The 24,025-nt window shown below is 44.5% G+C and overlaps 3 protein-coding genes across 9 annotated transcripts in view; 1 reads left to right on the forward strand and 2 right to left on the reverse strand.

Annotated features, from left to right (window-relative positions):
- Positions 1-2,913, forward strand: part of LOC106576711 (PH and SEC7 domain-containing protein 1-like) — a 47,612-nt gene extending 44,699 nt beyond the window's left edge. For all 3 annotated transcript variants that reach the window (XM_014154040.3, XM_082964722.1, XM_082964723.1), the window contains one exon: positions 225-2,913. In XM_014154040.3, the coding sequence (XP_014009515.3) occupies positions 225-536 (312 nt within the window). In that variant the 3' untranslated portion in view covers positions 537-2,913. The remainder of the gene's footprint in view (positions 1-224) is intronic.
- A 5-nt stretch (positions 2,914-2,918) lies between these two features.
- Positions 2,919-15,087, reverse strand: nfkb2 (nuclear factor of kappa light polypeptide gene enhancer in B-cells 2, p49/p100). Of its 4 annotated transcripts, none has more exons than XM_082964483.1 (24): positions 14,831-15,087; positions 13,830-13,899; positions 10,512-10,554; positions 10,328-10,403; positions 9,945-9,985; positions 9,414-9,512; positions 8,886-9,040; positions 8,595-8,707; positions 8,238-8,396; positions 7,930-8,034; positions 7,748-7,830; positions 7,418-7,556; positions 7,144-7,257; positions 6,809-7,000; positions 6,554-6,695; positions 6,291-6,405; positions 5,880-6,087; positions 5,301-5,470; positions 5,074-5,176; positions 4,558-4,769; positions 4,341-4,422; positions 4,086-4,252; positions 3,794-3,905; positions 2,919-3,578 (listed from the first exon to the last, which is right to left on the reverse strand). In XM_082964483.1, the coding sequence occupies exons 2-24, from the start codon at positions 13,844-13,846 to the stop codon at positions 3,514-3,516; spliced, it is 2,712 nt and encodes a 903-aa protein (XP_082820609.1). In that variant the 5' UTR covers positions 13,847-13,899; positions 14,831-15,087; the 3' UTR covers positions 2,919-3,513.
- Positions 15,088-15,309: 222 nt separating this feature from the next.
- Positions 15,310-20,838, reverse strand: shld2 (shieldin complex subunit 2). 2 transcript variants are annotated; one of them, XM_082964725.1, is made up of 8 exons: positions 19,104-20,838; positions 18,748-18,855; positions 17,970-18,164; positions 17,583-17,729; positions 17,230-17,436; positions 16,270-16,507; positions 15,816-15,927; positions 15,310-15,693 (listed from the first exon to the last, which is right to left on the reverse strand). In XM_082964725.1, the coding sequence occupies exons 1-8, from the start codon at positions 20,341-20,343 to the stop codon at positions 15,676-15,678; spliced, it is 2,265 nt and encodes a 754-aa protein (XP_082820851.1). In that variant the 5' UTR covers positions 20,344-20,838; the 3' UTR covers positions 15,310-15,675. The 2 variants fall into 2 exon arrangements, with proteins under 2 accessions (XP_082820851.1, XP_082820850.1); XM_082964724.1 differs by having other exon boundaries at positions 15,812-15,927; positions 19,104-20,834.
- Between the last annotated feature and the right edge of the window lie 3,187 nt (positions 20,839-24,025).

Raw genomic sequence — 24,025 nt, forward strand, 5'->3', positions numbered from 1 at the left:
GTTTGGCAGACTGAGTTTGTTTGATATTCAGAATTTGAATGGCTGCCAAATTAGCTACCAAATGTTTCAAGACAATTCCATTCCAGCTCAGCCAGAATGGAAACTTGATTACTTTTGCTTGGTGCCAGACTCCAGAACAGATTGCCAAACTCTACTGCCAAACAATGGCTCTGATCTCAGCAATGCCAAATCCTGTTTGACATCAAGTACTCTCTCTGGCACAGAAAACTCGCTATGGGACGTACGCAATGCTACTGAGGTCTAAGATCCGGAGTGGGGAAGAGGACCTGTCTCTGTTCGAGTCGCGCCTCTTTGATGATGGGGGTCTCCAGAGGGCCCACTCCAGCCCCACTCTGCGGGAGGAGCACAGCAGCAGCAGCCAGGCCAGCAGTACCAGGGGGGTGGGAAGCAGCAGCAGCCAGGCCAGCAGTGCCAAGGGGGGGGCCAGCAGCAGTAGTTCCAGCACCAGGGGGAGCAGCAAGACCAAGCGTTCCGAGCCCCAGAGACACAGCTACAGACAGGCTGTCAAACAGTGAGAGGGACACAAGAGGCTGTTGGGGTGGACAGGGTGGTTTAAACGATTGGACTATCCATGTTGATCGATACACAGGGACCACTGGTGTGGCCGGTCTCCATGACTGGAAAATGGTGGGGAGGAGAAAGATAATGAGGGGGATAGACCTGTTGCATGCTTCTATCCCGAGAAACCACAGACACTGGATGCACCTGGGCTAATTATACAGTACAGTGGATACTCGGTCCCCCATTTTACTATACAAATGACTAACTTCTGTGTGGTCCTACATTACTGGTAATATCCACATTCATTTTATTTGACTATGCTTTTGGACCAAATTCTTGTTGACAGATAAGAGACCGAGATCGGAATATTACATTAAATCAGCCATTTAGATCTGGGGTTTTTAAGAGGTGTAGGTCGTTTTCCCTCCACCAAGGTTCAGTATCGATCCATTCCATCTACTGTATGTCATTACCGCACAGCCCACCTCTCGGTGACCGTCTAGGAGGGACCGAGACAGAGCTGCATCAGCTCATCTAACTGTTCCCATGGAGACTAAACGGACCCCGTGGCCATGTCGGGAACCCTACCGACCAGAGTGCCAGGACCTCAACCCACCCACGATGCATTTGGAGGAAACACTGTATTCTTCCTGAGACATGATCAGTTGGAAAGAATATAGAAGGTTACTGGACATCATTTTATGATGCTGCATGCAGATACTAGTTTTGTTTTCAAAGTCTTTGCTATGATTTTGTTATTCTAAGGACTTTTCTTGTGACAAACTGCACTGATCCAGAACCAGGCCCCGTTTTGAGTAACTGTGTAGCTCTGGTGGATCTAATTATTTCTAAAGACCTTTTACACACATCAGCTATGGCACCGAGAGATTTGTCCTACTAATGGGTTGATGAAGTAGATCGATCACACAGGCTGGCTATCTGTCCGTTTTTGAATGAACTTTTGAAGAGGAGAACTGCATGCGTATCAGGAGTTTGATGACTCCATCTTCGAGGACATGCTTCACTATGATATCAAAAGACAATCGTTTATTTTTTATTTTTATTATTCTTACGTTCTTCACGTGGTGTTTTTGCATTTGTACAACTGAAAATGAAACATGACAGAGCTTAGTTTACAGTACATCTCAGCTGAATGTCAAACACTCGTTTTGAAAGTGTCTACAGGAAGAACTCATCCGATCATTGATGACAAATGAATTCAAATGTTGGTAGAATGTTGATTTAAATTCAGTATTATGAATTGTAATGAGAAGGCACTGTCTACCACACCCAATATATTGTATAAAAGAATGTAATGTGTAAAAATATATAGAATGTTATGGCGTGGCATAGCCATTTTCTTCTCAGGCTGGCAGTGTTGTCTGTAAACCGGTGCAGTAATGCCACAATATAGCCACCAAAGGGTGCTGTTCAAATGGGAAACGATGGTCCTAGGTGGTAAGTGACTTGACTGTATAATACAGTGTTTATCTGGGTGTCATCATGGACCCAGAGGCTGCATTTACGCTGGCAGCCCAATTCTGATCTTTTCCCACCACATCAGATCTTTTTCAGAGCTGATCTGATTGACCAAAAGACCAATTAAAAAATAATAATAAAATAGGTCTGCGTAAATGCAGCCAGAGTGAAGTCTTACTGCTTTACTTTCCCATGTGTTAAAATATGACCAAGGTGAAATGGGAGGTTCCCACCGCCAACAGTATGAGATTGTGTTATGATTGTGTTGTTGAATTAGACAGAATAACCTCACATGGCAGAAATGTGTTAGTGTAACGGAGATGGTTCTGTGACGAGTACCCTTGCGTCTTGAACTGTCACCTAGGCTTTAGCTCAGCGGGCTAACAGTCTTGTGGGTTCAAACCAGCAACATTGGCTGTCATTGTAATTCTATGGGGACCATGATAGGGTGAGGCATGTGTTCAGTCATGCAGAATGCCACACTCACTTTTTGGGTGTGTCTTGCTCCCACTGAATACGTGAGGTTGTATGGTGAGGGACAATAAATCAACAGTAGACCTAAAAGCTAAAGTAGTGTCAAGGAACTTTTTGAGTAGGGGTTATAACTTATCACGCCCTTCTGCACTTTGGGTTAGGGCCTAGTGTTGAAGTCAAATGTATTTTTTTTGCTTACCAGTTAACTTTGTCTTGTTGAGTATTTGTCACTGTCAAAAACGTAGACTGCTATTTCTGTACATGTTTTTACTGGACTCACTTCCCATAGACGCTAAAACATGCAACTTATTTCTATACATTTTTCTTGATTAACTCTGCATATTGTCAATAACACATTAAGATTTTGCTCTCAGTCAAATATACTAAATGTTTATCTTTTGAGGAATAGAGGACAAAAATAAACACATTTTGAAAAGACCCTGTTGTGTCAGGAGAGAAATTCATTTAATTCAACAACGACAAGATATAGTTAACATTACATGGCAAATACACCTGCAATATGGCTGTACAATTATTTGGTTAATGTTAAACCAAATTAATACACAGTATTAGTAAGACTGTCAGCCAATAAATATGTGTGTGAATTGATTTCATAATTCCATTCAACAATTTGACATTGCATATTTGAGAAATTCTTATTTATACTTTGACTTTTTGGAAGGTGTCAATGGACCATTAAAAGACTAGCCTATCTTTCACCATCAGAAATAATGTAAAGGAGATGAAGCCACTGTTATAATTATTATACATATTGAGACTGAGTTTTCCTTAGTTCGTTGCCTTCAGCTCTCTGTCTGCATAAGAAAAATAACAATCTGGATGCCCGACAATGTGAGTTGTCAACGTTGCAGTCATGGCAGAGAGAACTCTGCATTCATCAGCAAAGGTTCTGGAATGACATCCAATTCCCACTGGTTTCCCCATAGGGTGTGCTGAACAGGGTTTGTTATATCTCCAAGATGAAATGCTGGACTGAAACCTCCCACCCACCGAGCTGGTCCTCACCCTTCCTGGTGCTCACTGGTTGGCCAAGGCTGGCTCATCCATTGGCTGACTCCCAAAGCCGCTGTCCACTGTCTGATCTGAATGAAAGAGTGAGGATGGTTTTTAGGTATCATTTCATATATTAGGCATGAACAGAGCAAATAACATTTGAATTAGGATCAATTCTACTGTTTTTGGGAAGGAACCTCAGCGTAGAGTATGCCTTTGCAATGGCATAAGTACATGGTAGAGAGAGAGAGACTGATCATGTGTGTGCTGGATTGTTTGACTATTTTAGTGGTCGCTCTAGTACCTGTGTTCTGTTTGTCCTCTCTCAGCTCAGCCCGTCTCAGTAGTCGCACTCCTTCAGTCAGACCCAGAGACTGCAGAGCCTCCACCAGTCCTTCCACTGGACCGCCCCCCAACTACACACAGAGAGGGAGATACTGTCGGTTCACTCGGGCACCATCAGCTTTATTCTCTTCAAGAGCAGTCATGCCATTCTAACAGTCTACTTACTTAATACTTACCCCCTTACTAGACACACACACACACACACACACACACACACACACACACACACACACACAGCCCCCCCTGCTCACCTTGTAATTCTCCAGCAGTTTATAGCAGGGAGAGGGACTCTCCTGGTACAGGTGTGCCAGGGAGAGCATGTTGAGTTTCTCTGCCAGCTGTCTCCAGGGCACATCGCCCAGACTGAGGAGCTCACACAGTTTATGGAGCGTCTCACTGTCTAGCTGCTCACTTTCTGCTGAGGGGAATGGGAACAGTGGTTAGATTACTGGATAGATCTCAGGTAATGTTCCCGAGTCAAAATGGTGGTATGACCGTTCTCTTACCGTCCGTGCTGTTCGGTTTAGGCTTTTTATTTGAGTGTTGGCTGGGCTTGGGTCTCTGTCTGGGGTCTAGAAGGTCTCTCACCTGTAGCAGGGGAAGATTTATGTAAGTTCAATGGCAGCAACCTCAGTCCAGCCTATCTATCCACACTACAGCATGTTCTGTTTTGAATCACGTTTTCCACACAAATGTTGGGTTGATAAGACGAATCAATCTCACCTTTTGACATTTAGTAAGGTCAAAGGGTGTATGTCCTGTTGCTGGTCTCTTACGAGGGTTGACTTGTTCTTTCTCCAACGGTGGTGGGATGTTTGGTTGCTGTTGGATCTGTAACTCTCTGAAATCTCTTATTGGTCCATCCTCTTGCTCCTCATCTGAGGATGAGGAGCTGAAGAAGAGCGGCTCATCATTCTCCAGATTCTTATCGGCTCCTGAGGAGAGGAAAGTCGTTAATGTTCTATTCACTTAGTAGCCATTTAGCAGACACTTTTCCAAAGCAAAAAACATGGGGATCAAATTAAGGACCTTACAGTGAAATGCTTACTTACGAGCCCTTAACACATTTTTCTTAACGGCATTGTTGGTTAAAGAGCAGCAGTAAAATAACAGTAGCGATGCTATATATGCACAATAAACGACTGCTCACAGACTTGTAGCCCTTATGTAACTGACTGAGGTAAAAACGATGTACATATGTCATGCATTGGATGGTTGGTAGGGGGGTATGCATCTCACCTGCAGCAATAAGCATGGAGCAGAGAGTGGGGGAGCCCTGACTGGCGGCCAGATGGAGAGGAGTGTTCCCTCCAAACGTACACATGTTTACATCTGCTTTCAGCTGTAGGACAGGAGAGAAGGGGACGCCACAGGTTAGATAAGAGAGAAACGGAGATTCCACAGAGTGATTAAGAACAGTAGATGAGTAGCTTCGTTAAGGTGTGCGTGGGCGTCAAGTAAGGTACCTCTGTGATGAGAGTGCAGGCCACTTTCAAGAGGTTCTCTCTAACAGCCAGGTGGAGGGCGGAGCATCCACTCCCCCGCTCGGGGTCGTTGATCTTAGCCCCGCTCCCCACCAGCAGACGTAGACAGCGCTCTCCTCCCTTACGGACAGCCAGGTGGAGAGGATGGAGACCTGAGAGGGAATTGGAGAGATTAATACCGTCTACTACGGTAATAAGCACCTAGTGAGTCTTAGGCCGGGATTCAATCCGATCACGCCTGTAGACAAGGCGTCTTTTAAAAAGGCATTGTTCCCGCGTTCTGCAGGGAGATCACATTCACGGTAAACGCTTGCTGCATATGCCGGCTCAATCGGAAATGACCTTTAAATGTCAAGGCGTTATAACAGACTGGATTGAATCCCCCATCCTTAAGTTAATTGAAGGAATACCGCTGAGTTTACTACTAAGACTAAGCAGCAACCGCCATCGCTTAGTTGGTCATTCACATGGTCTAATTTTAAGCCTGTTTACTTATCATGCTCAAGTCTCAGGGGCGGAATAAACTCCGATGACCCCCTTCTTTCCACCATCCCAACTCACCATGATAGTCAGCCATGTTGACCAGGTGGTTGTAACGTTCTCCTAGGTGCCCCAGCAGGACCCTGAGCGTGACGTCATCCCCGGCCAGCGCTGCCAGGTGCAGGGGGGTCCGGCCGTCCCGGTCCAGCAGGGTGGGGTCAGCCCCGGCCCTCAGGAGAACATCCACCACCTTAACCTGCCTGGTGATCACCGCCAGATGGAGGGGAGTCTTGAGAGAGACGGCGGACACAGTCAGGAGGGAAGACAAGGGCACGTTGTGAATCTCTTCCAACACTAAACAACCCCTAACTGTACTACTAGGTAGACCTGAAACGTATTCTAGTTTTCCCACAAAAAAGATGTTTGTAAAGATTCTATAGTCCATCTTCTAAAGTTCAATCCAGCCCTGGTGTGTGGCAGAAGGGTCAATACCTGGCTGAGGTGGTTGAGCTTGTCGAGGACTTTGTGTTGCTGGATGGTGAGGACTGTATGAACCAGCTGCTGGATCACAGCTGACTGCTGGTGAATGATGGCCAGGTGCAAAGGCCTGTTGGGAGACAGAACACAAAAGTGAGCAAAGCAAACTCAATACAAAACACACTGCATGTACAGTATAATGTATAGAATGGAGGCGCACTCAACTCAGATCCTCAAAAACATGTACTGATGTGCTGTAGAGGCAGAGTTAGACTCACGTGTCTCCGTTTTCATCCTGGACCCCACAGAGGTGTCTCTGCATTGCCAGAAGGACCCGGACGTCCCCAGTGGTGCAGTACTGGAGGAGAGCCCCGGCTGTCTGCTTGGTCATCCGAGTGGCCCTGCTCTGGAGAGTGGCAGCTGGAAACAACAGGATAGTCTTATTAGCATAACACAACTTATGACAATTTCTCCAACATGTAGCTAGCTAACTCTGGTTTTCCCTGCCCCAGCACTGCTATAATGTGGCTTACCAATCTGGAAGAGCTGCTGTTGTAGTGGTGAGGCTGACTGTCCTGGCGTCTGTCCGGCCATCCCTCCTGCCTGCTGCTGGGTACCCTCAACCTGGGCAGTGGTGCCTGACATCTGGGCTCCACCACCCCCAAAACAAGTGAATCCACCCCCCATCCACCCTGATCCATTCATCTGCTGGTTAAACTGGAATCCTGTGGATAGGAAATAAATTATTTAGTGATGATGACATAATTGTCACAAGGATTAACCGATGAGGCCGGCGTTTCATCTGATAGCAACGAGATGAAGGGCCGGCAGAAAAGAGAGTTCAAGTATGTAGATCTAGGCTCCTCACCACCTCCTGCTCCTCCGGCACCTCTCCCTGCCCCCCCAGCTCCTCCCAGGGGCCCTCTCCATGGGTCATTATAGGGGAGGGGCTTCTGCTTCTTACGCTGCACCTCTTCTTTATCTAAGTTACACACGCAGAGGAGAGATGGACAGAGACGAAGAGAGAGGGAGAGGGGAAGAGAGAGTTAAAAGGGTTTGATTCAATCCAATGGGATCTCCGGCTCTGGATTCCATCATTGTTCTCTCTCGCAGAAGGGATTGTGAGTATCAGACTAACTCACCTTGAATTTGAGGAACGTAGGTGAACTGCTTGGGGTCGCTGCAGTCTCCCACTTTCTTCCTTTTCAACTGGAGGAACACAGTGACTGAACGATCGATCTCTGTGCTGTGGTACGGGGGCGTCTTAAACACGATGGCATACTGCACAGGTAGGGCCCAAACAGTGACATCAATGAGAGGGGTATGAGTAAGATCATACATGGTATGGTCAACCTTTGCCAAATGACATGCTTAGTATTCAAGAATACTTATTACAAGAATACTTATTACTCACACAAAATCCCCCCCCCCCAACACACACTCTCACTTCACACTGAGTAAAGACTCTGTACCTGCTTGTGGACATCAGTTGGAGAGAAGTCACCAAAGGCCTCCCAGCTTCCATCCTCCTCATAAAAGCGGATCTCAATATCATCTGAAAAGTAGAACAATATATGATAAATGTGTGAAATTGTGTCAAATCGTTTCCAGACAAACTATTGTAAAATCAGTGCGGGCTGAACTGCCCCCTCACCTTTTTGGACTTTGTCACACAGTAGGAAGATCTCATCCCCTCCCAGCACAGACCCAGAGGTCTTATCCATGCGGGAGATTTTCAGGTTGGAGGCGTTGGGTGACTCTGTGTGGATAAATATAATCATGTGTTCACTACTGACAATAGTAATACATGTGCATTTTTCAGCACTGACACAAGATATTCAACTAATCAAGCTCGTGTTGATTAGTTTATTCATTTAAAATCAGATTTGATAGTACTGGTCTGAAACAAAAGCCTTTTAGGGCCAGGATTGAAGAACACAGAGAGAAATAGTTTCTGCTCACTGCTGTCAAAGATGGGATTGGAGACCACCGGCTTCAGGGCCCTAGAGAACCCTCCGTTACTGTCCTGGAGGTAGGCCGTGAACTTTAACCTCACTATGTTCAGGTCCATGATCCTGCCCAGCTCGTTGGCTTCTCTCAATATGGCTTGTTCCTCTGCGTCTGTGAGAGACAGAGAGAGGGTGTCTTTGTAGCAGTTTTCACAAACACATTGATTTCTATGGACTAACATGTAAACCGTGCGTTGAGATTTGAACAAAGTTGTGGGTTGCACGTAGTATATCTCAAGTTAGGATTCCACCCTCACAGAGTAGATTTCCTCATTTGAAAGGACAGTGAAGTAGGGTTTCAGGCTCTTACCAGTAAAATGGTAGTGCTGCCCCCTTTGCCTCCTCTTCTCGTCTCTCAGTCTCTTGAACAACACTTCCCCCACCCCTTTCTTTGTGACATGGAGGATGCCCAGGTTACTGAACCTACAGAGGAGAGAAATCGAATGAGAAATGGGTAGTTTGAGAGATGTTGACATTCACCAGTCAAGTTACGGCAGGTAGCCCAGTGGTTAAGAGCATTGGGCTAGTAATCGAAAGGTCGCTGGTTCAAATCCGAGCCGGCAAAGGTGGAAAACTAGATCGACAACCAATCTGTACTCACTGTGCTGTGAGTTCATTGGGGCCCACATCCACACTGCATTTTCCACTTTCCGTGCAGCAGTGCCTCCCCACCAGACTGTGAGCGTGGACCTGGGGGGGGTCAGAGTGGGTCACCAGCTGCACCTCTACCCTGGCTATCCCCACATAGTTAGACACCTGGAGAGACACAGGCAGACAGAACAAAAGAGAGGGAGTTAGACAGACCATTATTGACTAAAGGTAACTATGTTCATGTCCTAGAAGGCTGGACTTCATCTCAATACACCATTACACAGATACACTAACAACGTGCAAAGCAAGATGATTCAGTGGAGAGCACAACTTTACAGTTAAATTACTGTAACAATTGTTTTTATTGTGTCTCAAACAATAACGCGATGTCAATATATCGCGTATACCCATTCGAAAGCTTATTGGGCTCCATTGAGTTAAGACACATGATGAAAAGCAGGCAGAGATAGTGAAGCTAAAAGACAGATAAACAGACAGCCAAGTATCCAACAGTGTGTACTACAGTACAGTAGCTGACCTTGACAGTGGGATAGGTTCTCCTGTTCCTCTCGCTGGAGGCCCCTGGGAGCCCACCGTGGGACGGACCCTCACACTCATAGCGGAATCTGAAGCCTCTCTGCAGACAGGCGAACAAGGAGGTCAAGAGAATTCCCCAACATCAGTGCCTGCACTTACTGTAACAAAGAGTCACTTCCTAAATCCTGGACTTTCCAACCCACCGTCATATTCTAATCCCATAAAGCAAAGACAGGAGTAAGGGACAAGCCTGACATTGGTATCTCGATTTCTACATTCCATTCTAGTTCAAAAGTGCACCTTCTTTGGGAGAGCTGAGAGCAGGAGCTAGATATAAAGTACCTATAGAAAAATGGTTGGTGTGAATCAACTGATTATGTGAATGTCATAGTTTCGCAATGAAAGGCGGGAAGAACTCTGTGAATTTGATAGTTTCGAAACTCGTGTTCAGTCTTATGTAATTACTTGATCAGAAACAGTAGAACAAGGGAAGACGTCATTCCACTGTTTAAGAGGAACTCTCTGAGCTCACCTGTTTGGGCTCCTCAAGTATTTGAATATAGGGTCCATGAGCTGTAACAAAGAAACACAGGGTCACTGTCACTGGAAGATGGAGGCTACAAATCAAGACTCACATCCAAGCCCTTCAAAAATCCAGGGGAGAGAATCCAAAGATAAAGATACATACAGGCAGCATATTTGCATTACATACAGTGCATGGTTCATTGTGTAAGATATCATAATTACTATGCACTACATACAGTATGTGCAGTTTTGAAAGACATTTAAACATGTGTCAGTGAGATCACTTCTACTTGAGTGTACATACCATATCATACCAAATAATATTACTACAGTACAACTTGAGTATGCTGTATCCACATGGTACAACGTGTACATAAGGTATAAACTCACCTGTCTCAGGTATGTAGGGCTCACTCTTGACCTCCACAGGTGGCATGAACTCATAAGTCGATAAGTTCATCATCAACTGGGGAGATTAAATGATTACATTTTATATGCATATTATGCCATCTTTTAAAAAATGTATTCTAACATAATATAACGGACATACTGACAAATCCAGCAATAATATTACCTGATTTTCAATCATTTTCATGCTGTACTGAGCTTCATCCATTCTGAAACACAAGGGTGAAATACAAATTACCAAATGTAGTTTCTAGACAAAATGTCGACTCTTTTCTGATCATAAATAACAAGTCTCCATACCTTTCAGTTCTGTAGAGATGTACACAGACAGGAAGTCGTTTACTTCAATACTACTCAATGTGAAAACGTCACTTGACTCACTGTAAGTCTCCTCTTATCATGATTAAAAAAACAAAAATTCAAGAGAAGGAAATATGAGATGTAACAACAAAAATAAATGGAGATAATGTTCAATCTCATACACTCACACTTTATAGTAAGCGAACAAGGAAGGGTGTTGCAGTGTTCTGTTCTTTTCTCTCTTCCCCCTCCCTCTTTTACTCACACATATCACTTCCAGGAAGTGAGGAAGGAAAAAAACAGAGAGGAAATCCCCCAGAATACCAGCTCAGTACTGCAACTGATTTCAGACTGACTCAGTACACCAGATACAAACGCCTGGTGTTTTCTTTTTATAAGAGCCTTTATTTCTTTCTCTATAATCTTTAAATAACATCCAGCCTTCTTCCTCTCCATTTTGCATTCTGAAGGTTTTTTTTCAGCAGCTACTCTTCTAAGTTGACAGAGAAAAGTTCTCAAAAAAATCCAACTGAACTAAAGGAAAGGAGGATGCCTAGTCAGTTGTACAACTGAATGCATTCAACTGAAATGTGTCTTCCGCAATAAGGCTATTTGAATAAAAGTTCTGACTTGACGTGAACTGAGGTTAGCCTAACCCCTCAAAGTGAGACTACAAAATGCCTGAACCTGTTTTTCTACTCTGAACAATAGGGAAAGCCCCTAAAAACATAGGGTTGCCTCCTATTCTATAATAATGTACCTACGCATCTCCTGTGCCCTCCATAACCAGATGAAAAACAGCCTCCTGTCTTTGTCTTGAGATATGGGGGGAGGGGGGGGGCAGGTTCTAAGGTCATTGTCAGTGGCTTCTGCTCTGACTGGGCCATGTTCATGTGGTAGGTTTAAGAGTAAGTGGGGTTGGCCCAGGTGCTTTTTGTACAGACGAGCAGGATGCTTTTCCGAATGTGTTACATTGCCATGCAAATGGTCACGTCTCTGTGAGACAAGTGTCATGACGCTGAATTGAAAGGAAGTCTGAGGTTTGAAGAATGTTAGCAGTGACATCTGTCATCTAAGCCAGGGTTGTCACAACACCAGTATCCGTGATACTAGGAATTAAGGAAGAAAACATAACAAAACATGAAGCGGACTTCATTTCTTGAGGAAATTGTCCTAATGTTGGAAAGAACAGCCTTATGTTGACACAGTCATATTTGTTAATTTTTCTGAAGTAGGTTGTAGCCCTTCACACTTGTGGAATGCAGTGGCTGTACAGTAACATGCTATAAATGACGTCAGAGTTCATGCTCTGTGCTTCACAGCGCTGTATGGGTTCTGACTGACAGACGTTCTGAACTTGAGCACTGAACGTGACAAGAAGTTGGCCCCATCCCTCACACTAATTGTGATTTTTTTGGGGGGGTCTGAGTGAGGGAAATGCTACATTTTGAAAGAGGAGACATTGAGGATTATAATAAATAACGCTTTGATGTCATACAAGCAAGCCAAACGCCCGTCCAAATGCGTACTTCACATTTCCATATCATAAAGCTCATGTTATACATTGTCAACATTTAGGATCACTATGTTTGATGTACAGTTACCAGATGACATGGCGTCATACCCCCGGGTTGTTCTGACCAAAATGTTTGTCTGTTGTGAAGAAAATTGTCCCATGTGGCGCAGTTGGTAGAGCATGGTGTTTGCAACGTCAGGGTTGTGGGTTTGATTCCCACGGGGGACCAGTACGAGAAAAAATGTTTTTATGAAATGTATGCATTCACTACTGTAAGTCGCTCTGGATAAGAGCGTCTGCTAAAAATGTCTACAAAATTTTCAAAAATGTTTAAAAGAATTTCACCATGGAACACACACTTGAATGCACACGAGTCCTTTCTAGGCACCAAAATGACAATCTGTTTCTCTAAAATGCCCTGTGAAAGCCTAACACTGTAAAATCATATTTTATAACTTAGCTAGTCATGTTGGCAATAGAATAAGCTTTCAAATGATGCCCACCTGGCCCAGATTGTGATTCATAATGGGCTGTTTTTGGATTTGCTGAACAACAACAGTACGTTAACTGTGTGATGGCGGGGATGCAGGGCTGTGTTCAAAACAACTACAAGTCTGCTTGCTGTAGTTCCTCAGGTGGGGGGGGGGCGGGGTGGGGGGGGGGGGGGTCCAACAAAAAACACCTTACAGCTGAAGTCTCTTCATTGAGTCATAAAAGTGCATTGAAATGACTTAGGAACTGTGTACACTTTGGGGAGGTGTGGCTACTGGGAGACACCAGTTAGTCCTCTCACTGAAACCCATTTTCCAGGAATATTCTTATCATGTTACTGAATGTATCCAGTACTTTCAGATTTTGTTATCAACAAATGCGGCGAAAAGTACAGCAAACGTAAAATGCATATATAAAAAAAATCAACAGTGTAAATGTTTAGATTGAGTCTTGTGTCAGGTGAACCGTTCTGTCCTCAACTTTGGTCTAATCTCCAAACTGTTCCCTTTCAACTGCTACCATGCTTGTGCTTTTCCTATTTATTCTGTAAGACACATTTCATTTAGCCCTATCCATCAGGCTAATTCCCACGCGTAAAGGGTAACTAAAGGACCATAGAGTGAAATCGGCTTTGTTTTCTTTTTTTGCAAAGGAAAATCTGGTATCGTAGTACTGCGCTACCGGTATTGTGACAACACTAAACCAAACTGAGGCCTTTGTTTTATAGATTGGATTCCGAGTGGCATAAGAGAACGACGTGTGGACATATCAGAACACTCAAGAATGTGTAATTGTGTATGAACAGATTCATATGGCAAAGACAACAACTAGATCAAGTTGGCAAACAGCACCACCTCCAGCAGCAGAATGAGTCTCCACCTTTCAGAACGATTCAATCTAGCACCATGAACATAGCTGCCATTTTACTCAAGACTTCCTCTAGGGCTCGGCCACCTGAGCTATCAAAGCGTGCCAGCTAAAGAACAGCAGAACAAGCCCAAAACATGCACAACCATTTTCTGGTTCATTCCTTTAAAAACAGACCCTACTCTTGACCCTGGTCCATAGCTCCAGTCTGTTCAAAATGACCTCAATCAACTGTAGAGGACAATAAACTGTCAAAGACTGTAGAGCCCCTCCGCAAAGCAGCACAACAATAACAGCAGCAGTACATACCTTAGTGCTTCAGACATGATGCCTGTCAGTGGATCATAGATGATGATACTTCAGGCTCACTGTCAGCTCCCTGCAATAGGAAAATGTTATTAGTCCATTGGGTATTTCTAATTCAGAGGGGTTGGGTTAAATGCGGAAGTCACATTTCAGTTGAACGCATTCAGTTGTACAATGGACTAGGTATCCCCCTTTTCCGTTCCCTTATTTCCTATGGGTTTAACAACATCATCCCACCGTTCGCCCCTCAAACCACCACTGTAGTGGCTCGCCACAGCAAGTTTGTGTGTTCATATCCAAATAGCACAGCAGCAGACTAATACGGGAATTTCCAGGCCCTGGTTGCTGAGATGGGGCCAAACCCGCAACTCACTTTTCACCATGAAACAATGTTGAACAAATTAGAATGAATGTACAAACAGTCAGTAAACATAGACAATCAGTAACTATCTTGCATAATGAGAGCTTTATTAGTTGATCCAATTTTTACATAATCTTCTTGTTACATATTTATTAATGAAATAATGTAGTATGTCGATGCCTAGACTACAGCTGTAGACCTATCATCACCTCACAGCCAGTCAACAATTTATGGCTGTGCATTCATTAAGCACAACAAATATGCTTCGGCCATCATTTGTAAACAAATTCATACTACATATAGGGTGTTAAAGCATGTTCTTACGTCTGGCGCGGTTCCATTTCAATATAACTATCATCCTTTTAAAATCATATTTGTTTATGAATTTTTCTGATGCATATATAGCCAAGGGTTTATGAAGGCATTAGGCCATTAAAGTTGTTTCATAACTTCAAACCATAATTTATAATGAAATGGACGCAACTTTCCAGCAAGATATAGGGTAGCTTGTCAAAGGAGTTTGAGTCACAGTGGCAACAGCTGTAATGGATTACCCTGCATAATCCTATGACAGGGAAGACTACAACACACATCACATACATGTTGACACACACAGGCAACCACTGTTCATAAAATCCCTTACCTTACAACTCCTCTGAACTTGATCCACCTCTAAGGAGAGAACTGGGCTGCACGACTGCTGCTGATCAAACCGAATATGAAATGCAGGGCGTACCTCAAAAGTACAGAGCACAGTGTTCACTTCACTGTCGGCTCAAATCCGGGATTTGTTCCATGTATTTCCCCATCTATTAAACTGTTGATTTTGTCATATTTAGCTATCTGTTATGATAGGCTGGCTCTCTTGCCTACTGTCTATCTAGCCAGCTGGAAAGCCCCAGAGTGCTGGGGGAATTCCGCAGACACGTGTCAAACTCGAGCTACCAATTGGTTGTGGGAAGTGCCCTTTCTACAAATTCCCGCCCTCATTTCAACAGCAATAAAATGATCTGGTCTGCAAAGTTGAGAGGTTCAAGCAAGGATGTAATGGATGTTTGTATATTTTAGTAATAACATGTGATATGGACAAAAACTAAATGTATATGGTACTATACTGCAATATTTGTACACTGAAAATATATATTTTTATTTCACAAAGCAAAATGATTAATATTCCAACAAATTCATACAAACATGACACCATTTTACATATCAACATAGTACTTTCAGGGAGGCCTAAACATCCCTCAAAGATCTGTGATGACTGTGGTAGGGTAGTACAAATACATTCATGTGACATTTGGAGTTGATTCAAGTGAGTGGAGACATGTTATGATTTGGGGTCATGAAAATCCAGCAGTAGAAAGTCCTGGGCAGTGGGGACACTGTTCTCGTCACACAGGAAGTGGCTGCGGACGGTAAGGAGGAAGGTGCGTCTGGGAATGGACAGCAAGGAATAAATCCTCTCAGCCACTACCTGGACTAACCTCACATCTGAACCTGGAGCTGTGGGAGAAAGAGACATAATAAGGTTAATGAGCCAGTGTCAGAAACTCCAGATGGATGAGTGACAGAAAAATAAGAGGCATGGGTTTGAAGACGGTGGGAAAACACATCCTCTCACCGACCGTCTTGCTCAGCTTGTCAGGAGGAGTGTCGAGCAGGATCTTCTGCAGCAGGACAGGTGGCACCTGCACACACACCTGGCTTTCCCCATCCTTCACTGTCAGTATTACTGGCCTGGAGTGAAGTGGGAAAGTCACTTTACTAAACCAAAACACAAGCCAAACAGTCAGATGGTACTATCATAGTGTAAGCTAGAATTGGAGCTTGAAAGAGCCATTTGCGGTTGATATAATCACCTCTTTTAGAAAATGAGAGCTATTCAGGCTGCTTGAGTTAATTACCGGCCAATCCCATTTCCATTTGGAATGAGTCTGTTTGGTACGTCTGAGAAATGGACACTTCCACTAATATAATGCGAGTCAGTGAGTGAAGCATTATTAAGGTCTCTCTGTATACCTTAATGTAATGTAAATGCTCGTGATGTTGGTGAGATGCACAGTGTTGTGGTTGTAGGACCTGTAATAGCGTCGTACTCCAGTATGGGGGAGGCAGGGGTAGCAGGGACAGTAGATCCCGTTGTCATCTGTGTCCAGCTCGGCAGCGCAGAGCCCGCAGCCAGTGAACGTGATGTCACCTGACACCGTGTCCAGGATACTCTCCAGATGCGTGTCGCTGTCCATCCGCTGCAGTGCATTCTGGGAGGGGCTGCCTTGAAACTGGAACGCTGTGACGTGAACTCTCAGTTCCACATCACCTTAGAGGACGAAAATCAACAAATGATAAAAGTCAAATATAAGTTTAAAAAAAAAGAGAAACATTACATCTGCTTGAGGCTGATGCCACGCTTGCACACACACACACACACACACACACACACACACACACACACACACACACACACACACACACACGCAAAGAGTGCCACACCTGCACAGAAACACACAGTTGGCCGTGTTTTCATATTGTTTTCCTGGATGTCCTTTGTCTAGCATTGCTGTCTTGTTGTTTTTGTCTTTAAAAAAAGTTAAACATTGCCGTTGGCACATCGTGGTTGTTTGAATTAAAGAAAACAATTATACAAAAATAAAAAGGCACCTATTGGTAGATGGGTATAAATAAAAAAAAATGCAGACATTGGAATTTATATATAAATAAAAATGGTCAGCAACTTCTCAATGGGTTGTGAGAACAACAATTTAGTGCTGATCCCGCTACTTTTCAATACAGAAATGCATTTACAAAACTCCTGTACTACATGACAGAACCACTATTTTTCGATTTCTCAAGTGTTGTAACATTTTTGTGGCTTGACCAACCAAAATCCAATTGTCTTTCCTGTGACCCTACAAATAAACAAAGTAATGTTCCTGGTCACAACCCAGTCTTATGTTGTGACCCAGCAGGAATTGCAATGGCCATGAGTCACGAGTCGGTCCCAACCCACTATTTGTCAAACAAACACTGGTAGCGGCTTACCAGTGTACTTCTGGGACAGGAGAGTGTGCAGGTCTATCTCCAAGCTGGTGCTGGTATGTTTGGCAGGGCCTGGCCTGTAGAACTCCAGCGCCCGCGTGTCGTCAGGGAAGAGAGGCTCACAGGAGCCCCAGGGGGTGGAGTGCAGCTCCAGCAGGCCTGTCATCATACTCTCTCTTACCAGGAGCAAACGGAAAACCCACACTGCATCTGCACAGGAGCAGGGGGCGGCAGCTCACTCATGCAGCAAGATCTAAATAGCTGGTTTATGTAACACATACAAGTAGAGTGATTGCTAGCACTTGACTAAATCTTTAGCAAAGTTAGTAACTCATTCTTATTTGTTCTGACTTTACCTTTGTTCCTGTTGATACGCTGCAGCCAGGTCAAGGCAGCTCCCCAGAGCACCACTGCCCCCTGCTGTCCACCCCCCTGCTCTACAGTCAGCACAGCCTTCAGTACTCCTCCTACCCTGGACGTGCCCTCTGCCTCGGCTCGCCACCCTGGGTTACACACAGTCAGACACACAGGCTGCTGCTGTCAACACTCATGTATTGATCGATGTCCATACAACCGCCTTCCATATCAAAGTCAAACAAAATGCATTGCAGACAAAAGGGATACATTCAGAAGTCTGAGTGACAGCTGTGGCGATCTCGGTGCATGTGACAATGCTATGTTGTGTGTGTGAAAAATATAGTGTGTGTCTACATGATGTAATCTCCTAGTCTGAGGCGTATTACCTGTGATCATCTCAGTGTGTGTGATTCGGAGCAGCGCATGCACCAGTGTGTCAGGTCTCAGGGTCCTGAGACGGGCGTAGGCGACGGTGTTAGGATCCTGAGGGACGCGAGGAGGGAGGGACACCAGCAGGGGACGCTTCTCACGCAGGTAACCACACAGAGACCTCAGTGTCCGGCCATTCACATTCTGCGGGACTGCAGAACACAGAAACATTTGTCAATTCCCTCTAGATGTAAAGTGGGCTTTTTAAGGACTCAACAGTCAGAGATGAACATGTGCAAGGGGCTTTCACAGATCAACACCCTCTGAAACGACAGTGTTCAACAAAAAACAAGGTATCAGGAAGCTATTCAAATGATCACACTATGCCAAGAGCAGAGAGCAAAAGTGCGTAAGTGAATCTACACCATCAGTCAAGACAACTGTGAGAGTGTGATTAGAAATTCTAGAACTTCTAGGGAGGAGTGATGTTCAGTGGCAGAACGACAGGTTTTTACCTTGTCAGCTCAGGGATTCGATCCAGCAACCTTTCGGTTACTGGCCCAACGCTCTAATCACTAGGCTACCTGCCGCTCCAAGGCCTACAGGTGCCCAGGTTGGAATCTAAATAGTTGGCTGATTCTACTCCTCTACTTCCACAGTTTATTGTATCCATATGGCTTTGGCATGACATTCGATTCATAGTAATGAATTTATAAATATGTCACCACAATTAAGACACAGTGGTTTACAAATGGCTTGGGAATGATGTGGTGTTTCCTGTCTAAACAGCCCCACCTAGAGGTGAGCTGCTGCCAGTGACCTGGCCCAGGTTGAGGAGCCTGCTGCTGTACGACGACTGCAGAACCGTCTCTCCTCTCCACTTGTCCTCATTCACCATCACACCTGTCATGATAACACAACAGGTACAGTAGCTGTTACTCCTGTATCATATATACAATTGATAGTCTATTGGTAGCAAGTACAAATATAAGGAACAAATGCAAGGAACTTCCTTGCACCCTTGATTGTTGTTACTGTAGTACATAACTGGGCAAAGGTGAGTACTTGCAACTGCAAGAGATAACAGCACTATCTTATCTATAAAGGATGTATAACAAAGTAATACAAGTAACTGGGTAGTTTATATCTACCAGTGATGAGCAGCACATCTCCAGAATACACAGTCAGGGCCCAGAATGCTGCCCTCCTCCACAGGACCACCTTCATCTCCACTTCTGATTGGTCAGTAACCACCACAGAGGCCAGGGGGATACAGGAGCCAGCAGACGCCCCGGACCTCACTCTGATCTCCTTCAGATGACACGGATGCACCACAGCCACTAAGATGGAGTAACGCACTCCCTGGGTGCCACATCTAGCCAGGGTGGTGTGAGCTTGGGAAGTAACACAACCCTTCCCTGTAGTCTGGTCTGGTGACCGATCAGTTCTGTCTATTGTGGGGGAGACTTTACTCCTTTTAGGGGCTGGGGGTGCAGATGAGGTATTTACAGGGGATCTAGGTGATGGGAGAGGGCTTTTGGAGACTACACGCACTTCTTTGTTCCCCATTGGGTTACCCTGAGAGCAGAGCACCCCATCAGCAGTGGCCTCCAGTATCACCCCTCCTTCCTCCTGCCTCTGGCTCAGCAGGGGCTCATAGAAGAGCTCCATGGAGCCCTGCTGGGTCCATCCTTGGCCCCGCTCTCTGTGGGACTGAGTGGGGGTGTCTGGGCTGTACAACTCTGGGGAGCTGGTGAAAGTGGATGGTGTGGATTTGGGTGGCGTTTGTGGATGTCTGGTTTTCACAGGGCTGGTTTCTGGTTGTCCCCCCAGCCTTCCTCTCAGGAGCAGGGCCTGGCTGACTGTCCATGCACTGAGGTACTCCGTCTCCACAGACACAGACTGAGCAGGGGCTGGATCTGACTGAATGCCTGCTCTCTCAGGGGCAGACTCAGGCCCTGGGTCAGGCTGCCTGGCAGGGAAGCAGCTGTCCAGATACTCCTTCACTGATTCAGAGCACAGGTCCTCATCATTACCGACTGCTTGCTCATTCTGGGGAGTTGAGCTCGCCAAAGGGGCCAGGCCAGCTTGGGTTGTCTCTTTACAGCCTGGTTCTCTCTGTAAGGGAAATCCGGTTTGGGTCTCAGGACCTTGGAGACGGGTACCGTGCTTGCTGGTACTGGGCAGCTCTCCAGGCTCTGATGAGGCGTCAACCTCACCTCCACCGTCACTTCCATGGATCCCACCCTCATCCTCCCTGGCCCTCAGTCTGCCCCCCTGCCAGCAGAGCTTCATGGTCCTCCACTGACCAGACTTTCCCTCATCAACATCAGACACAGGTGTGAGGCGAGGGGCACCCATGAACACATGAATCTTTGGCTTGTCGGTCATGCTGCTGTTTTCACTTAAAGCCACATGTCAGAATCTCTTGGGTTCCATAGACACTGTGATGTAATCCTTTCCTCGGAACAGAAAATACTCCTGCGAAGAAAACAGAATCTACGATATAACATATGCATGTTGATAATGATTACTTCATCCCTTTGATAGATTTCTAATGTTAATATGGTTATTATGTAGGCTAATGCTTAGTACATTATGTGTTTCTTGGTCAAATAAAGATGAACTCTTTGCCACAGTATGATGTCAAAGGGCAGGACTAGAAGACTTTAAGGTGGGACACTGTAGAGCCCAAACTCACTGATGTGCGAATTCACCTTGGAGGGGTTGAATACTGTACCTCAGTGGAATTTGACTTCCTCTCTTTAAACAGGGCACATTTCAAAAAGGACAAAGGAGGATGTTTAGATATTGCTTGGGAGGACAAATAGATTTGTTTCGTCAAACAAACCTCACACGAGTCAGCAGAAAGCGTAATGGTGATTTGAAAAACATGGTAGAACCCCCCCCCCCCTCCACACTCAGTACAGGGATTTTAGTGCAGCAGAGGTATACAGCTCCACAGCTGGCAACAATAACAGAGGTCATTTGTCAGAGACTCTGTTAAGTGCACATGTTCCTGGAATGTGATGTTTCTTTGGAAAAGCCAAAAAAAGGCAGTGTGTTTGAGTAACTCCCTAGAACTCACTAACCAGACGATGGGTGTTGTGAGCACGCGGGCCAATGATCCACCAGAACTGTCCGCTTTGAAACCACATCAAGATTGATCGCAGCCCTCAAACTACAGAACGGTGTGGTGAGAGACAGGAAAAGATGGGAGTGGGGAGAGGGTGTAAGGCCTTCTGATTGTCAATGTTGTGAGTGAGCTTAAACCACAGACGCTGCCAGAGTTGGTGCAGCTGTAGAACTTTTTTGAGGCTCTGTTAGCATAGTTGTGGTTGATCATTGCTAGATTTCTTATTTAAGAAAGCATGGTGGACTGAACTGGACTGTGTGTGTGTGTCTGTCCAGCACAGGGGGTGATCTTATCTGTTTACTCAGGGTAGAGTCCACAGCAAGGGTTCAGTGTTGTGGTAGTAAGGAATTACAAATTGAAACAGCTACAACCTGTTTGATATCAGGTTGCATTAGCCAGTGCTGTGCCTTTTAGGACATTTGTAAGCAAACCCTTTGACACACTGCCCAGTAAGCAAAATGAAGTGGAAAGACCTCTTTTAGACGTCTTTTCCAGACGTCGACGTCACGTGCATTTCAGGTGCTGAATGAAAGGTTAGAAGACATTCTATTTCCAGATGTCGAAAATACGTCTTATACGGACATTGAAAAGATGTCTTATACGGATGTCAAAAATATGTATATTCCGGACATTGAAATCAGGTGCATTTTTGGTGCTGAATGAAAAAGTACAAATACACATTTTCCGGACGTTGAACATACGTATGTCTGCACGTCTTTCCCAGACTATGAAAAGTTCTCATTTACAGACATTGAAAATACGTATTTTTCTGTCATTGATTCTATGGCCAAATTTCAACTGCTACACATTCAAATAAATGAGCATTATATCACAATAATAATTTCACACCTCTTAATAGGAGAATTGCACAAAATGTAGTATTACACCCCTGTACTGTATCACATGCACTTATGTTAACTTTTTCAAAAGCTTTAAAACTGGCAGCAATGATATTCAAAGTTGTCCAACATACAGAATAAAGGTTATATTTATTTATTTTTTGCTATGAATGTGATAGGTTGTTGTTAATCGACCTTAGTTGAATGCACTGAAGTCAGTCCTATAAGTCACGCTAGATAAGAGCATCTGCTGAATGACCAAAATGTACATGTAAAAACAAACACTTGCAAAGCATGCTGGGTATTATTCTAATGAGCTCCGCCCCAAACATGTAAACATTTGGTCGGTGCGGACCAGATCCAAAACTAAACGAATCATTGATGTCTAGGCAATTTTTCACATGTTCGAATATCACAGTATAGTAGAGCACAGTAAAAACTGAGTACAGTTCTATATGGTACAGGACAGTAGAGTTTTATTCAATAGAGTACAGTACGGTACAGTAGTTTAATTCATTAGACTACAATACAGTACACTTTACTCTAGTATGCTCTATTGTACTGTACATTTCCTTACTGGACTGTGCACTACAAGGATGGGCAACTGGCGGCCCCCCCTTTTGTAGGCCCGAAGTTCAATTTCCCCCAAAAACTTTTTTAGGAACTTACTGTTGAGAGTTAGAATAACAGAATACACAAGGTGCAATTTTTTAATTTGGTTGTGCATCAGCACTTTTTCTCGTTATGTCAAATTAGCCCATGTCAGGTATTATGTTTTAGATTGGTAAATTAACTTGCCACTAGATTATCTAAACTTGTAGTAATCATGGTCGAATTATCGACCGGGGCCCCCATTGATTTTGTTAGTCACTCTCACTAAAATATGATATTAAAAACTGAAAATATCTTTCTCCACCCTATGGCAAAATATGCAGAATTGCAGGAAATTGGCTGTTAAAACAGCAAAATTTTCTCTCCACCCCATGGCAAAACAAGTAGAATTGCATGAAATGAGTTATAAAATTGCAACATTTTCTCTCCACCGAATGACAAAATGTGTAGAATTGCAGGAAATAAACTCGAACTTGAGGAGGACCGCTTTCAAGAGGGTTCTGACCTGCATGTGTGGGTTTGGATGTGCGTATACTGACCCCGAGCCACTGCCGCCCCTAAGGTTGAGTTCAGATTTTTTGTGGCCCCGAACTCCATCAAAAGTTGCCCATCCTTGGTGTACTGTAATGTACTGTGTAGCACAGGTGTAGTTCAGTTGGTAGAGCATGGCGCTTGCAATGTCATGGTTGTGGGTTCGATTCCCACGGGGGACCAGTATGAAAATGTATGCACTCACTACTGTAAGTCGCTCTGGATAAGAGCGTCTGCTAAAATGTAAAATGTACTGTTCTCTGCTGTGCTCTACTGTCAAAACTTGTGAAACATAGATGTCTATGATTGGTTCAGATTTGGTCCTTTCCAGACCAAATCTGAACCGATCATAGACGTCCACGTTTGGACTAAATCAAGGCTGGTCTGGACCAAATCTGAATGTCTATGTTTTGGCCAAATATGGTGCGGACCGTAAAAAGACGTCCAAAAGACATCGCCTGACGACAAATGCTTGGGGTGCTAGATCTACAGCTAGACGTCAGATTGGGCGTCACTGGCACAGATGTGACACCCTTCTTCCCTGCCAACCTATGACGTCAGGGAGACACCCATAAAACACACCAATGTGCAGCGTCTTACTTACTTACTAAGGGACACTGTCTGCCTTGGCGTTCATTCCTAAAAATTGGGATGTAGTGGTGTATGACTTTTATAGTTTCTACAACTGCTACAGTCTGCAAGCCTCCTTCCCTCTGTGATGCAAAATAACTAAATGTACTGAGCATATGGAATATATTTTCTTCAGTGCTCTCTAACGTTACTCCCTTCCCATGGGTGAACCTGCCATCTTTCAAAGTGACATAGAACTTTTGAGGGGGGTTTGGGAGCAATCTAAGGATGCTGCAGTTCAAAATAACAATTTTGAAGACCCAATATGTGTATCTCAATCCATTTATTTTCCATAATTCAGTACTTACTGTATACCCCACACCCT

This window comes from Salmo salar, chromosome 18 (assembly GCF_965601325.2).
Source record: "Salmo salar chromosome 18, fSalSal1, whole genome shotgun sequence".
Classification (NCBI taxonomy): Eukaryota; Metazoa; Chordata; class Actinopteri; order Salmoniformes; family Salmonidae; genus Salmo; species Salmo salar.

Excerpts from the sequence above, each read along its gene's own strand:
- nfkb2 (XM_082964483.1), bottom strand. Across the intron at positions 8,035-8,237 it reads CAATCCCATCTTTGACAGCA|AGTCACCCAACGCCTCCAAC; the intron begins GTGAGCAGAAAC and ends TTATCCACACAG. Across the intron at positions 7,001-7,143 it reads TGCCGGAGGAGCAGGAGGTG|GATTCCAGTTTAACCAGCAG; the intron begins GTGAGGAGCCTA and ends TCCTATCCACAG.
- shld2 (XM_082964724.1), bottom strand. The coding sequence starts at position 20,343 with ATGACCGACAAGCCAAAGATTCATGTGTTCATGGGTGCCCCTCGCCTC. Across the intron at positions 18,856-19,103 it reads AGATGTGCTGCTCATCACTG|GTGTGATGGTGAATGAGGAC; the intron begins GTAGATATAAAC and ends TTATCATGACAG. Across the intron at positions 17,730-17,969 it reads ACACACTGAGATGATCACAG|GGTGGCGAGCCGAGGCAGAG; the intron begins GTAATACGCCTC and ends TGTGTAACCCAG.